A 16,091-nucleotide genomic window follows, 5' to 3' on the forward strand; every position below is an offset into this window, starting at 1 on the left:
TCAAGTGTCTGAGGCTGGATTTGAACTCAGGTCCTCCTGACTCCAGGGCTGGTGCTCTATTCACTGCACCACCTAGCCGCCCCTTTCCATTTCTAAAGTACAAATTCCCAGAGGATGCCAGAAGCTATGTGTGACACCTCAAAATCACTGCTGAAAGAACAAGAATAAAAATTCCAGATTACTAAGAAGCCCTCACGAGCAGGGGCTCTTCTCCATAATCCCAGCTTCTGGTAAGATTTTGTAAACTGGGAAATCATAATGAATTTCTGTGCTAAGCAGCCATAGAGCATACTGAAATATACAAATGGTTCTGTAGTCTCATTGATTCCAGAAGTCCTTTCAAGGATACCCTAGAGATCCTCAAGGGAAACCCCTATATTATAGAGGATGAAATGGAGGTCTAGAGAAGTTATGGGACACGCCCATATCCACCCTGGTATGGATAGCTAAGCTGGGTTTTGATCCCAGGTCTCTAGACTCGAAGCCCACTGCTGTTTACAGCACTCCATAAAGAGGTCAAGTTTTACTGAGTCTGAATCATGTTGGAAGCCAGAGACACCCCACAGACATCTTGGGAAGACAGAAATGGGGAGAAGAGTCAGAGCCGGAGATGGAATATCCAGTGAGCTAACATATGTACAGCCCTTTATAAAACTGTAAAGTACTTTATGAATGCTAGCCTTATAGATTTGGGACTCATTCGCATAAACATCATACTGGAAGGCACAAAAGTATAGAATTCTAGAAACTACCATATTGTTATAAATATCATTATAAAACACTGGCATTCAATAAAAAATGATGTGACAGTTGTCATACTCGGATTAATGCTAGAAGACCATTAAATCTGTCCACTTCTTGTCCAAGGACTGTCGTTAAGGAGTTGGGACGTCCTTGTGCATCCTTGACAAAGAGGGTCTCTGAAGCTCCTTCCATTTCCAGTTTTACTGAAACACAGAAAATGAGTTATTCCTAACATTCCTGATGGATTTTCATCTAATATAATATTTAAGCTTGTTTTTTAGAAATATTATCAATCACTGCAGTATTTGGAATGCTTCAAACAAATGCTTCCATGATTTAGGTCAGACACATGGGACCCAAGATGCATAAAACAAATTTTTATAGCAATCCCTATAGAATGTAAGCTCCTGGAGGGCAGGGATTTTTTTAAATTCCAAGTACCTCGTACAGAACCTAGTACATAGTATTTGCTTAGAGAATGCTTGCTGAATCAAATTGAACCAAAAACTGGCCTTTTATATCTTCAAAGACAGCTTTAGAGCTCAGGTCACTTTAAGAAAAATAGTCCTGAAGCAGAGAGGGAAGGAAGGAAACAAACAAGGATTTTTAAAGCACCTACTATGTGTCTGGCACTGTGCTAGGTGCTTTACAAATAATATCTCATCTTATTCTCACAATAACCTTGAGAGGTATGTGCTTTTATTATTATCTCCATTTTATAGGCAGAGGTTAAGTGACTTACCCAGGGTCACACAGCTAGGAAGTGTCTGCAGTCACATATGAACTCAGGTCTTCTTAATTCCAGGTCAGTGTTATAGCTTCTGTGCCACCTGGAGACTGCATTTCCTATTTCTCCCTTTAGATAGTATCCCATCTCCTCTTTCCATAAGTTCTAGCTTGTCTTTATTGGGGTCAGGAGTTGTGGGTCTTGTGTTTTTGGTTTCCCCAAGAAAATGTACACAGGAAAACTTATAGAAATGGGGTCACTAGAATCCTGTGATGTCCTTAATATTGGCTTCTGTGGCTGTGATGAGAACTCGGAAAATATCTTTCTGGGAGTGGAGGAGGGTAAAGAGGGCAATTTTGATAAAGTGTCTGGGCTTCCCAATTCTCTAGGCATACATACATCTTGAGATCCTGTTACGTAAACTAATGGAAGGAACTTTATATCTGACTGTTCTAAGCTTGGGTGCCTGCATATCCTCTGAGTCTACCCATTTTAGGCAAAATCATGAAGCTAGGCAAGCTGTATGTTTCTTTCTGCTCTCCCTGGCCCTTGGTGGGAACCCATCTTCAGATGACCCCTTGGTGGTCCAAAGGCTTTTATACTGGTGTACCTGTATCGAGGCTTTCTCTCCCCAGCAGAAGCTGATGCTGTGGACCTCACCCTACCTCTGCCCTTCTGCCCTGGGTCCTCCTCCCTCTCAGCTCTGTTCTCTCAAATCAACAAGAACTTATTAAGAGACCACTTTATGTAGGACTCTCTGCTTGGTGTGGTGACAGTTAAGTTTCTAGGACACATGAATTTTTATTGAGGTGTCAGAAGCTTGTTAATAATAGATGGATAATAAGCCTGCCTAAAAACTGATCCCTGTTTGCTTAATGGTGGTCATTCAGACATCAGGGCTGGCTGGTTAGGGAGGTCTGCGGTGGGGAGGGTGCCTTTTGGTAATTCTTTGGTTTGGTAATTGGTAATCAAAGCCTACCAAAAAAATTGGTAATCAAGCCCTATATAGCTGACTGCTTGCTTACATGGTGACCCCTCCTGGGTCACCTTCTACTTTACCAGTTCTCCAACTTTGACCTCCACCTCCCAGAAATACATAAAGTCAATACTTTGTTAATGAGTATACTTAGGGAAAAGCTTCTTGGTAGTAATAAACACATGCTAAAGAGAGGTATTTTGAGGGAATGTCTTAAGGTTAATGATTGCAGAAGGAGATTATCTCTATTAGGCAGCATTCTGGATTTCAGTGCCTCCTGACAGCATGTCCCCTTTTTATTCCTTACAGAGTGTCACCATTATTTCATCTCTTCTCTGCTCAACATGGTAGCTCTGTTTATTTAGCAAACAAGCTTTCTAGTGGATGGGTCACTGTAATGAATTCAGGAAGATCTAAGATGGAATCTTGCCTCAGAGACTTACTAGCTGTGACCCTGGACAACTCACCTAGGCTCTCTGAGTCTCAGTTTCCCCATCTGTAGAGTGGGGGTTATAATCACACCTATCTCCCAGGGTTGTTGAGAGGAGAGAGGGAGGTAATATTTGTAAAGTGACTCACAAACCTTCAAATGTTGGCTTATTATTATCAGTAGTATTACTATTATCTTATGTTGGCTTTGGAGCTTTAATATCCCACATCTTAAATTTTGTTAACTTTCTAAGGAATTCAATTCAACATATAGAGGCTGGAGGTAATTTCATGATGGGTGATATTTGTGATGCTATGGGGGTGAGAGAGACCTGACTGCAGAGGCAGGTTCAGTGAGAATCAAGCTAGGGGCAGCTAGGTGGCACGGTGAATAGAGCACCGGGCCTGGAGTCAGGAGGACCTGAGTTTGAATCCAGCCTCAGACATTTAACACTTACTAGCTGTGTGACCTTGGGCAAGTCACTTAACCCCAATTGCCCTGCCTTCCCCCCCCCCTCCAAAAAAAAATGAGAATCAAGCTATAGGGGACTTGGAAAGTGAAGGATGATTAGGATTGGTTACTAAGGATACTTGGATTGACGAAGAGTAAAAGGTCCAGCTCTGGGATGGGAATGGGGATTGGGACTATGGCCATGATGGTCAGCCAGGTCTGGCAGGTGGAATTTCAAGGATTCAGGTGTTGAGGGGGTATTTGTAAATGGACCAACATCCCATTAGTGAAACAAGTCTTGCTCATGGGTTTTGAGGAGCTGAGGGCTGGAGAGATAGGATGTGATTTTTGCCAACTGATGTGGCAGGAGAAGGGACTGGGCCCAAGGCATTTTTGTGATCAGAGGCCTGAATGTGGTACAGAGGAAACATTATTCTTTTCCTCATATTCAGTTTCTCTTTCCTGTGGGCGTCTTCCTTCCTATTAGCTTTACTTTGCACATTTATATCAGACGTTACCATTCACAAATGAATAAAAAAAAGCATTTATTAAGCACTTACTATTAGGCATTATTTTAAGACTATACAAAAAGGTGATCCCTCTGCTAAGGAATCCAAAAAGCCCTATAGAAACAAAAACCAGGATAGCCTCTTATAGTTCTAACGGGGAAGGCAACACTGATACATATTCTAAAGTATGTAGCATGACTATTATAATCCCTATTTTGTAGATGAATACACTGAGGTTACTCTTAGCCAAAAGCCAAGGTTAGTAAATGTTGGACCTATCACTTTGAACCAGGCATTCTTACTCTAATCCAATGATTTTTTCCCCATGATACCACAATGCCTTTTTCTATTGCCTCGGGAATTTACCCTCCCCCCTTCTTGGCTCTAGGTATTCCCCTCTTCCTTTAGTACTATGCTTCTCTCGTTTAGTTTCAAGTTCAAAACAATTGTTTGTTGCAGTCTTTGGAAATATTTTTAACATTTTTTGTTCTTGATATCTTTTAATTGGATTTTCATCCCTACATGTCAGTAGCTTTGGTCAATGGTATGCAGATGTCTGGAAAGCTTAGTTACCTGGTACCTTTGACAAGACTGAAGTGACAAGTTCTTGGACAATTTCATCATTGCTTTTTCCTCCCCCACCACTGCCAGACCTTGGCTGGACATCAAGTATAGTAGTGATGAAAGTGTTGGTCTCTTTGTACTGCAATATAAGTGGAGAAGAGGAAGATCATTGAAAATGTTCATTCTTTAAAAATCATTCGCCATATTGTAGAGCATTACCCTATGGCTGGTAGGGAAATATGAGATCAGACACAGCACACTGGCATTACTTGAGAATGGCAGAAACACATTCTCAAATAATTAGGCAAACATTTTCTTTCACTGAATATGCTCATTGAAAGGCTATACTAAAACTTAAGTAACTCTAAATCTGCCACTACCTAGGTAAAAGTAGTTATAGAACTCCAGAAGAAAGGCCAGCTTCCTGCAAGGTGCACAGTATTTCAGCACAGACACACAGTGGAATGATGATATGGGCAGTTACAGTGCCTTGAGCTCCCATGGTTCTCTATTTCCAATCCCATTCATTATATATGAAAAAAGGGACCACTAGCAAGAATAGCATCAAAAAGATGACAGATAACAATTATAAAGCACTCAATTAGCAATGTTCCTGGCACATAATAGGTGATTTTCCCCTTCCATTCTCATCCCTCCCACTCCCAGGAAAGAAAAAAAAAAAACTAATACTGGTGAGAAGAAACTACTGTGTGAATCTCCTTAACATCTGATTATTTAAGTATGTCATAATTTACTGATCACATGTAGCTGTTTAGATTTTACATTAACAGGATAACGTGAGTTTAAGTATGTTCTTAAGATTGAAAAAAATGTATTTAAAATATTTATGGAGGGGAAAGTTTGAGCCTCTATTAAGAACAATCTGGAATATAAGTTTTATGCTAGCAAAAATATGGTTGGAACACCTTCAGGAATTGGCAAACTTTATGCAGAGTAACTTTCAGATCAGTGTAGGTTTCAAAGCAGGGGAGGGGAGGACTGATGACCACATTGTGCACATAAGTCATGCTCTCTTTGGAGGGAAGGATCAGAAGGCTGGCAAAGGGCTTTATTAGAGGGAAGGAAAAGGTCTAGTGTACATCATTTCTTTTTTTTTCCTGTTCTGATCTGTAAGAGAAAAGATTCTCTCTGAAGGGATACTTTGGAAGCCCAGATGGAGAGCAGAATGCCATCTATAGGAAGGGGTCTAGGACTCCCATATAGGCAAGTAAGAGCTACTAGGGGTAGGTGAATGCCTTCTTTTGCATAATACAATTAATTAGAAGAACTTTTAATTCTCCCCAAAGAGCTGGAGGAGCAAAATGTAGAGAAAACTGGTGTGAAGATCTGTGATCCTTGTAATGTCTAAAGTCTATGCCCTAGAAAGCATCTGCCCAGAAAAAAAGATTCCAGGTAAGTGGAAGGTAGGTATTACTTTGTCTAATATCTCTGTAACTTCTATAAACATATTTAAAATCATGAAAATTTGTTTAAATAATAGAAAAGATGACAATTTGAAAAAGTATGTTAACAGTCATTTTGTTTCAAGATAATGGATGGGCATAAATCAACCTTAAAGGTCACTATTAATTACTAGCAAAGCAAATATAGGCAATCTAAATTTGTTCTATTAAATTTAGACCCAAATCAGTCAATTCATAGGAGTGCTGGAAGGGACCTTGTATGTATGTTCAGTCCTGCATGACTCTTTGTGACCCCATTTAAGGTTTTCTTGGCAAAGATACTAGAATGGTTTGCCATTTCCTCATCCAACTTATTTTACAGATGGGGAAACTGAGGCAAACAGTTACATGACTTGCCCAGGATCACATAGTTAGTGAGCGGCTGAGGCTGGATTTGAACTCAGGATGATGAGTCTTCCTGACTTCAGGTCCAGTGCTCTGTGAACTATGGCATCCCCTAGCTAAGGGACCCTAGACACCATCAAGTTCAATCCCTTCATTTTTATAGATGAGGAAAATGAGGCTCAGAGATTTTAAGTGGCTATTCATTGTAATTGTCTCAGGCAGGACTTGAACTCTGGTCTTCCTGATTCCAAATCCAACACTCTATTCACTTCTATATCACCTAGCTATCGAGGATTCTTTTGGGATTGAATAAACCAGCATGGTTGGGTTGAAACATCTGATTATTTCAGTATGTCATAATTTACTAATCACATGTAGCTGTTTAGATTTTACATTAACAGGATAGCATGAGTCTAAGTCTTATGTGTTATAAATGGAAAGTCCACCCATACAAACCTGGAAGACTAAGTTGGCGTTTTCATGCATCCCAAATATTTCTGGGTCATCGATTAAAGGCAAATTTTCAATATAGTCTCTGAAATCTTGTATGCTGTCTGCCAAAGGTGCAAAATATATACCTGTTATTAGGAAGATAGAAAACAATGAAATCTGAGATCAGATAAGGGTCTTATGGATCACAGGATCATGACTTTAGAGCACAAAGGGAAGAGTGTGTTTTTGTCAGGCTAGAAGTTGCACCTTACATCTTGCTCTCTGATATCTGTTGAATTTTTTCCCTTCTGAAAGTGTGATGATTATTTGGGGGGGGGAGACTAGTTACCCCTTATTTCATCAAGCTTACTGGTTCCATGTATTCTTATCTGTTACTCCTAAACAATCTGGAGTGGGCTTCTTCCGGAATGCCCTAAGATGCCAAAATCTAGTGATTCTGTCAGTAAGCATAGAAAGCATAGAAAGTCATATAAAACCTGAAGTAAGACAAATTTAAAACAACTGAGGCACAATCTTCATTAGTGGACTATATGAATGCACAGGGAGACACAGTGCATATGCCAAGGAAAGCTGCTTATAATGACACCCCCAAAGAGATAATTATAGACAAGCATTTTAAAAAAGAAGTTCATCACTTCTGGTGATTGTGATATTTCTGAAGTATAGCATCACTGGGGGTCATTTTGTAGTCAACAGCCAGAGACGGGGTCAAGGAATTAGTGTGGCTTCTCAACAAGACATTCCTAAGTGCCCTTAACCTTTGTATTGGTTATCCTGGAATTTATCCAAATGGTGAAAGAATGTTGGCCTTTCCTGGTGGGTGTAACTGAGTATCTTTGGAAAGACAAGCCAAAGAGAGGTTGGCAGAATCTGTTGGGATATGGCAGGAGACCTAAAGTATTTAAACATCAAACTTAAACCTTTCAAAGGACCTGCAGTGAGAATGAGGAAGCTATTTGAGGACAGCAAAGCTGTATTGCAAAATGCCTCGCTGCAGAACTTGGATTAGTCAGTCAGTGAACAACCATTTCTAAAGTGTTTAGTATATGCTAATCAATGAGCTAAGCCCTGAAGAAAATATAAAAAGAGAGACAGAGTGACAGAGAGGCAGAGACATGGAGACAGAGACACAGAGACAGAAAAAGAGAGAGACAAAGAGAGGGAGAGAGAGAGAGAGCAAAGACCTGGGTTCAGGTCCTGTCTTTGACACATACAAAGGTACCATTCACTTGATTTCTTTTTTTTTTCTTTTCTTTCTTTTTTTTTTTTTAAAGCAATCGGGGTTAAGTAACTTGCTCAAGGTTACACAGCCAGTGTGTGGAGGCCAGAACCAATCCCAGGTCTCCCGACGCCGGGGCTGGCGCTTTTACTCTCTGCGACACCTGGCCACCCCCATTCACCTGATTTCTTAGTCTTCTGGGCAATTCTCTAGGACAATAAGTTGCAGAGCACTGACCGGCCTACACTGGCAGATGATAGTTCCCCACTAGGAGCTTTCCATGGTGATGAAAACACAGCTGTGGACAAATATCCCTCCCCACCCAATGTACTCCACCTTTCAGCTATGAAGAACTCACTCTGTGACCCAACCAACCTCCAGGCTTTCCCAACCTTGTCCAGGCGGCACCTTGGATGACCTCCCAACAGCTCTTTGATACCCAACTCAAATGTCACTTTCTTTATGAATCCTTCTCTGATCCTCCCTTCAGCCTCATGCAGTATCCTTTTCTTTTCTTTTTTTAGCTAATGCATTTATCATGTGATAATGTACATTATTCAGCAACTCGGTAAACATTTATGAACCATGTACTGTGCCCATTATATTTATATAAGCTTAAAACTGCAGTAAGACTTTTAGAACATCCTGTATATAATTTTGTATATCTTATCCTCCTACTAGATGCTGAGAGCTAAGACTTTGGGCCTTCCTTCAGTGCCCTGCGCACAGTAGGCATTTCATAAATGCTTCTTGCCCTTAGCCAGAGAATTTTCTTTTAAATTAAATTTAAATTAAAAGTGAAATTGATCAGAATGTAACATGTTTAAGTGGAATACAATGGCTTTAAAAAACTGCATAAAAATATTATCTCCACCTTCATCTATTATAACTCTAGAACCCAGCCTACCTCAGGTGGGAGTCTGGAAGTCACTCAGATCTGGCTACTGATGTTAGGAACACAAGTTCTGGGATGCTTCCAAAGCTTTCAGAGGATAAAATAGTGCTCGTGTTTAGAGTTCACTTACCCGAATCTGAATACTTGTAATTCTTTTCTAATGTTTTAGGAGAAAAGAATCTCTTTAAGACTGTGCGAAGGCATCTTTGATCCCAGGTGTCTGTAACTCGGCCTCCATAAGTGATTTCACCTGCAAAAAAGTATTTGGCTTTGAAAACATACCATTTTAAGCATGACAGTGTCAACATTTTAAGAAACAACACAGGAAAGTATTCTGAGCAATTTTCTTTGTTAATACTTAAGTTTATAGAATTTGAGCAGGATGGGATAAGCCTAAGAGGCCATCCAGTCCAATCCCTTTATGTTACAGATGGGGAAACTGAGGTCCAGAGAGGTCAAGTGCCAGTGTGTGCCAGTCCACTCCCCTATGGCCCCATTCACCATCCTGATAACTTTTCAGAAAAAAGAATTCCTTCCTGGTAACCATTCCTCAAGGTGTGTTCTCTCCTCCATTAGAATAGAAGCTCCGTGAGGGCAACAACTGCCTTTTGTGTTTATGGCCCCAGCATTTGATAGCAAGTATCTGAGGCGGGACTTGAACCCAGATCTTTTTGTTTTTGGGTTCAGTGCTCTATAATTTGGTCCAATGTTGAGATCAGTGTCCTGCTGCCAAGGCTGCTCCCATCCTGCCCAGGAGGAACAAAGCCTGGGTTGGGATCCCAACAAATGTCACTTCTCACTTGCTCTTTCTATTTGAGAATCATGTTCATTGTTCAAAGCTGTATGATTTTATGATGGGAGAAACACTTTTCAATAAAATAAATGTTTTGTACCCTCCCCCACAAAACACACACACACACACACACACACACACATGCACGCACACTGTCTGTCTAAACAGGGCACTTCCATATTCCATCTTTAGTTTTATCTTCATGTTTTTACCAAAAGAATTCAGTGACCAAGTACCTACTCACTTCACTATGACTCTGAAGGGTTGAGTCCCTTCAGTGGGCATTCAGATATTAAGCCATTTCTATACTGGACTAAATCCCTAGATGGGGAGTCCCCATACTGGAACACTGGTCAGTGCGAGGTCCCCAGGATCCCAGCATCATATTGGGAAGGCTGTTATTTAAGAGAGGGGAGCTAGGACCTTAAAGGGCAGACATTCTTCCATTTACTATTGCCTCTCCTGTAACCTGCTCCACAGCCTGGTTAAAGCCCTTGCTGTCTCATGTATACCTCTTTTTGTCCCCTGATCCAGTCTTACTCCCATAGTTTGGGAACCATGATGCATAATCAAAGTTAACTTTGTCATTGTTCCTGGATGGTGTGTGCCAGTCTACTCCCCTATGGTCCTATTCACCATCCTGATAACTTTTCAGAACAAAGAATTCCTTCCTGGTAACCATTCCTCAATGTGTGTTCTTTCCTCCATTAGAATAGAAGCTCCTTGAGGGCAAGAACTGCCTTTTGTGTTTATGGCCCCAGCATTTGGCAGGCAGCTTGGCACACAGTAAGTGTTAATTAAATGCTTTTTCATTCATTCATACTCATTATTAACAAGGACCAATTAGGTGCTAGGCACTGAAATGAAAGAGAGAGTCCAAGCATGGGTTCTAGGGAAGGGCCAGTCTTCTGGGCATGAGGCCCATATGCTGAAAAGGCTGCTGTACCTGTGATGTAGATCAAGGCATCCCATGGTATCTTTCCTTCTTGACAGTAAAGGTTGAGATTAAGTAAGGCACATTCCCTATCACTGTCATTAAATTCATAGCAGATATTCCAACCGAGAGGGCCAAACTTCTTCCTCTCCTAGAATTTGAAATGAGAGAGATGAAGTTTAGGCTGGTTCGATTTACTTTGTGTAAAATACTAAATACGGAAAGCATTTGACCAATTTTATGCAAACAATTCATCTAAATGAATTTCAATGATCCTTTATGGATGTACCCAACAGTGTAGAACAGTGGACAGGATGTTGGATCTGGAGTCAGGAAGATGTGGGTTCAAATCTTACCTCAGATACTTTAATGGCCAAGTGACTCTGGTGAGTCATTTCATTGTTCTTGGCATCAGTATCCTCATCTGTAATGGGAGGCGTTTGGAACTAGTGCCCTCTCAGCTCCTTCCCAGTGCTAAATCTATGATGCTTGAGCTAGGAAGTCATTGCAGGGTGATTTTATTTGTATTGGGAACTCCTGAATGAGGAAGCTCCTTTTTCCTTTTCTTTGTAACTTCTAATTGAGTAGCTTATGTGACTTGCCCAGGGCCACAAAGCCAGTGTATGTCAGAAGTAGGACTCTAACCCAGGTCCTCCTGCCAACAAGGTCAACTTTCTATCCTCTAGAGACCATGTTGTCTCTCCCATCATCAGAGGCTTTTTTGAGGTTTTGTGGAGAGAGCGATGGGTTTAAATTAAAAAGGAATTGAGTTAGTATCTCCTCTTAGTATGACCTTGGTCACTTAACATTTTTGGGCATCAATTTCCTCATCTGTAAAATGGGTAGAAGGTTGGATTTGATAACCTTTAAGACCCCTTTCATCTCCATTGCTATGGCTATAGGAGAGGCAAAAGTGGTAGAGAAGCATAAGCTTCTTGGAGGCTGCAAAGCCCCCTCCCTCAGAAATACTGGGTCCACATTGTCTCAGAGAGTGAAATGGTCCCCAAGTTGAGAAGAGACTACTCTGAGAGGAAGAGAAGGAGTTCAGGAGAAAAGGGCTGAGAGGCAAGCTCAAACTTTTGAATGGTGGATGAGAGACATCCTTGGAGCCTCAGACACATGAGAAGCAGGCCCTGACTATGGCCAATGATGCCCAAACTCCACAACACTGAAGGCTGCTCAGAGAGGATGCTCCTCCCTGGTCCTCCTACCATCCTCTTTGTTTAAGCTGGGATTAAATCTCACTCCTGAAGAGCCCATGCTCTTGCATTCATTCATCTACTCTAATCTATATAACTTCCCTGGTTTCTATCTATTGATTACTTTGATAAAGAGGTTGACTTAGCTACTGGTGACTATTTTTATGTAACCAGCTCTGGTGGTAAGGAGCTAAGCTCATGAGAGTCAGCCAAGTGTGACTTCCTATTTTAGAAAGACCAAGGAAAGCAGTTTTTATTTTGAACATCTGAAAGGGAAAGCATTGTACCCCTAGACTAGAAATACTAGATTGTGGTGTATAGATATTCTTCTAACCCAACAGCCTCTAGGAGGTGGGAGGCAAGGGAGAGCTTCACTAACCCCTGGTTGGTCTGGATGCTTCCTGTCCTTGTTCTATTCAGACACTGTTGCTGGTACAGCCATAGCCCTTCTCCTTGTCTCCATGAAAGGGGAACAGGCCTTTCAAGTGCCCAGATCAGTTATCTCTCTAACGATGTAACATGCAGGCCAGCTGTTTTATCTTCAGTGAACTCACATCTATGTTACATGTGGGTTGGGAGAGTGAACCTGGAGTCTGGCTATCCACATACTTAGATCCACCAAAAAGTCACATTCCCGAACCTCCAGTGGGCTTTCACTGATTCTTGATCATTCTGTTCATTCATTTCTTCTTGGCCCCTTGTGGCATTTCTCTCAGCCCTTTGTTTCCTCCCCTCTCAGTGGGGAAACTCTTCTCTTACTTCATGGAGAAGGTCAAAGTCGCCTGATGAAAGTTCTTCCCCTCCACAGTCACAGTTTTTGGAATTATTTTTACACAGACTGTCCCTCTTTCTTCGTGTGCTCTTCTGGGCTCTGGCTTACTGAACTGTGCCCTGTGTTGTTCCTTCATTCACTCCTCTCCTTGGTTTGCTCTTGGTTTTCTGGAATTTACAAACATGCTGCTCTCTCTTTGTACACTTTTCCTCAGAGTCCAGGGCCTCCTCCAATCGTCCCTGTAGCCTTCTCACCCTGGAATATCTCGTTACCTGGCTCATCACCTTCTCCCATTGGTGAATTCCTCTTGGGGGGTCTTCTATTTTGTAGAGAGGCCCAGGATAGCTAGCTTTTATTCCCCTTCCTGGCCCTGCTCCTGAATTTCTAGATGCAAAACCATGCCTTCGTGCTGCACACCTCCATTCCCCCCTCCCCCCCCCATGGCTTCCTGGTTTTTCCTTTTGATGTGAGTTTCTCTTTTCTCTTCCTCTCACCTCCAGACTTCTTCAAGGAGCTGTCAGTGTCTACATTTACTGCCTTGTCTTCCTTACCATCTACATAGTCCCTTATCATCTGGTATATTCTCCTCCCATGTGACTAAACTGTCCTCTCAAAGGTGGGCAGTGCTCTCGGTTACCTAATTATTAAATTCATTGGCCTTTTGTCTTGTCCTTGTTTGCCTTGACTTCCTTGGAGATTTGGACATCACTGGTCACTCTTGCTCTTAAAAGGTTATTCTCCTTTTAGTTCTTGGATATCAGCTCTGAATTGTGCTGCCTTGACTTTAGCTGTCATCCCATCTCCTGCCCTCTGGAGCCTTGGATGTAACCCCTGAAAATAGCCTGAGCCCTACTGGGTGAGCTTCCCCCTTACTTTGCCCAGAAGCACATTTCTGCCTTGTACCTCAACCATCACCAGATCTCCCCTTCCCCCTTCGTGGTTTGTTGTTGCCTCCTTCAAACAGAAGCTCCTTGTGGGGAGGGACTACCTTTTTTTTCTTGCTGTTTTTGTATCCCCAGTGCTTAGCACAATGCCTGGCACACAGTAGGCCCATTTAAATGCTCTGTGTCTATTTATCTGTCCACTTTATCTAATCAATCCATGTATGTGTATCTCTCTTTCATCTATTATAATCTCTCTACCTATCATCTATCCATCCATCTAATCTATCAATCTACCTATCATCCATCTATGTATTATCAGCTATCTGTTGTTTGGTTGTTTGACTGTGTCCAACTCTTTGTGACCTTGTGTACTACAGCACACTAATGTTGTCCATGGGGTCTTATTGGCAAAGATATTGAGCGGCTTGCCATTTCCTTTTCCAGTGGATTACGGCAAATAGAGGTTGAATGGCTTGCTCATGGTCACACAGCTATTTAGTGTCTGAGGGTGGATTTGAACTTAAGGCTTCTGACTCCAGATCCAGAGCTCTGCTTACTGAGCCACCTAGCTACCTCATCATATATCTACTGATCATCTATTAACCTATCACCCATCTGTTTTCTATATATATTTATCATCTATATGTTATCTGTCTCTATTATCTATATATCTACCTATCATCTATTTATGAACCCATCCATTTATCTATCATCCATCTATCCATGTATCTATTCATCATCTATCATTTGTCTCCATTCATTATCTATCTATCTATCTATCTATCTATCTATCTATCTATCTATCTATCCATCTATCATCTATCTATTTATCTGCCTACCCATATATCTATTTATCTAGCCATCGTTTATCTTCCTATCTATTCCCCCTTTCCCTTGAACTTCATGTGTAATCAATGACCACATCTCATTAATTTTCCCTCTGCAATGTGTCCCATCTCCTGTGCATTTTCAGTGCCATGATTCCAGCTGAGGCCTTCATTACCTCTCATCTGCACTCCTTCAGCAGTCCTAACCTGTCTTCTCTCCATTAGGATTTTTGCAGGTGAAGATGGGGCACCACACACTCTTGATACACGAGACAGTATGAACAAATGTTAAAGGAATGGTGAAGATGCTGGCATGCTTGGAGTTTAGTGTCCAGAGAAGGCAAAGATTGGAAGATGACAGTGATTGATTTTAACAAGCTGGTTTTTTGATGCAGAACTAGGTATTTCAAGTTTTCATAATACTGCATCATTTTTAGTAGTTTCATTAAGATCATAAGGCTGGAGTTTAAAGGGCCTTCAGAGGCCAACACCATCATTCCACAGGTGAGGAACCCAAGGTCCAGAGAGAGCCAAGGGTCTTGGTCTAACCCCTTTGTTCTACAACACAAGAAGAAACCACGGCCTAGAGCAGTAAAGTGACTCCATCGAAGTCCCAAAGGTTGTGTGTGTCATAAGTGGGATTCGAATACAGGTCCTCGCCTCCAGGTCCAGAGTTCTTTTTACTCCCCCATGCTGCCTCATATTATTTCTCCAATGACCTACTTTATGAAACAAGGAAAGAGAACGTACCTGAATGATAGCATGGAAGAAACAAATGCCAAAAATGATTTTTCTCCATTTCCTTCCAAGTATATTTTCTTCAAAAAATGAAGGTGTCATTTCATTGAATGCTCGTCTGATATTTGCACGGAGACCTTTTGGAGGCTCATTGGTCACCTGGAATTAGAAAAGTACATTAGCAATTATTTTAGTTGCTGTTCAGTCATTTTGTAGTCTCATCCAACTCTTCATGGCCCCATTTGGGATTTTATTGGCAAAGATACTGGAGTGGTTTGCAATTTCCTTTTCCAGCTCACTTTACAGATGAGGAAAATGAGGCAAACAGGGGACATGACTTGCCCAGGGTCACACAGCTAGTAAGTGTCTGAGGTCAGATTTGAACTCATGAAGATAAGTCTTTCTAACTCTAGGCCCAGCACTCTATCTATTGTACCACCTCACTGCCTATAATAGTATTTAGCAATTATTTAGTGAGGTTATTTATAAATCCACTTACTATCTGAAAGCCATAGACAAATGTAGAGAAGTGTCAATGATTCATTCAGCTTCCAGGGCCTTGGCAAAGCAGGCTTTGGGGTGGGGAAGTACCTGTGAGGCTCAGGGCTGGGGATGGCAAATTTATACCCAAGAGATTTGGCAATCAATTACATGCCAGTTTTCCTATGTGGGGGTCAAAGAGACTAGGAAGGTTCAGACTTTCTCCATTGGGATGGGCTTGTGATTTTCAGTCATTCTTCTGCATATAAGAACTGCCTCATGCTTCCTTTCCTTGTTCAGCTGTAAAGCACATTGTCCTGTATTTGAGTTTAGAATCAGGAGATGAATGCATAACTTTGATGGATATGACATTGGTGATCAGCATGCCTCCCTGCATGTTTCTGAGAAATCAGCATCTCATAAGCTAACTGGACTATTCATAATAGCTAGCATATATATAGAATTTTAAGGTTTGCAAAACACTTATATATACATATATTAGATAATGTATTATTCTCATTTTATAGATAGGGAAACTGAGGCAAAGTGACTTGCCTGGGGTTATATAGCTACTAAGGGTTTGAAGTAGGACTGGAATTAGGGCTTCTCAACTCCCAAGTTCAACAGTCTATCCATTATACTGCCTAGTTCTCCCCCAGTACCATTTTCCTCTCTCTCTTCCAAGTTAA

The 16,091-nt window shown here is 41.4% G+C and overlaps 1 protein-coding gene across 1 annotated transcript in view; it reads right to left on the reverse strand.

Moving 5' to 3' along the window:
• Nucleotides 1-16,091, reverse strand: part of DNAH6 (dynein axonemal heavy chain 6) — a 252,951-nt gene that overhangs the window by 18,845 nt on the left and 218,015 nt on the right. The window contains exons 65-70 of the mRNA XM_069067144.1: nt 14,935-15,081; nt 10,515-10,653; nt 8,906-9,025; nt 6,665-6,786; nt 4,410-4,539; nt 820-947 (exon numbers count right to left, since the gene is read on the reverse strand). Coding sequence (XP_068923245.1) covers nt 820-947; nt 4,410-4,539; nt 6,665-6,786; nt 8,906-9,025; nt 10,515-10,653; nt 14,935-15,081 — 786 coding nt within the window. The remainder of the gene's footprint in view (nt 1-819; nt 948-4,409; nt 4,540-6,664; nt 6,787-8,905; nt 9,026-10,514; nt 10,654-14,934; nt 15,082-16,091) is intronic.

The sequence above is a fragment of the Petaurus breviceps genome, unplaced genomic scaffold (assembly GCF_028583685.1).
Source record: "Petaurus breviceps papuanus isolate PSGF00001 unplaced genomic scaffold, PetGlider_PUasm1.0 139, whole genome shotgun sequence".
Lineage (NCBI taxonomy): Eukaryota > Metazoa > Chordata > Mammalia > Diprotodontia > Petauridae > Petaurus > Petaurus breviceps.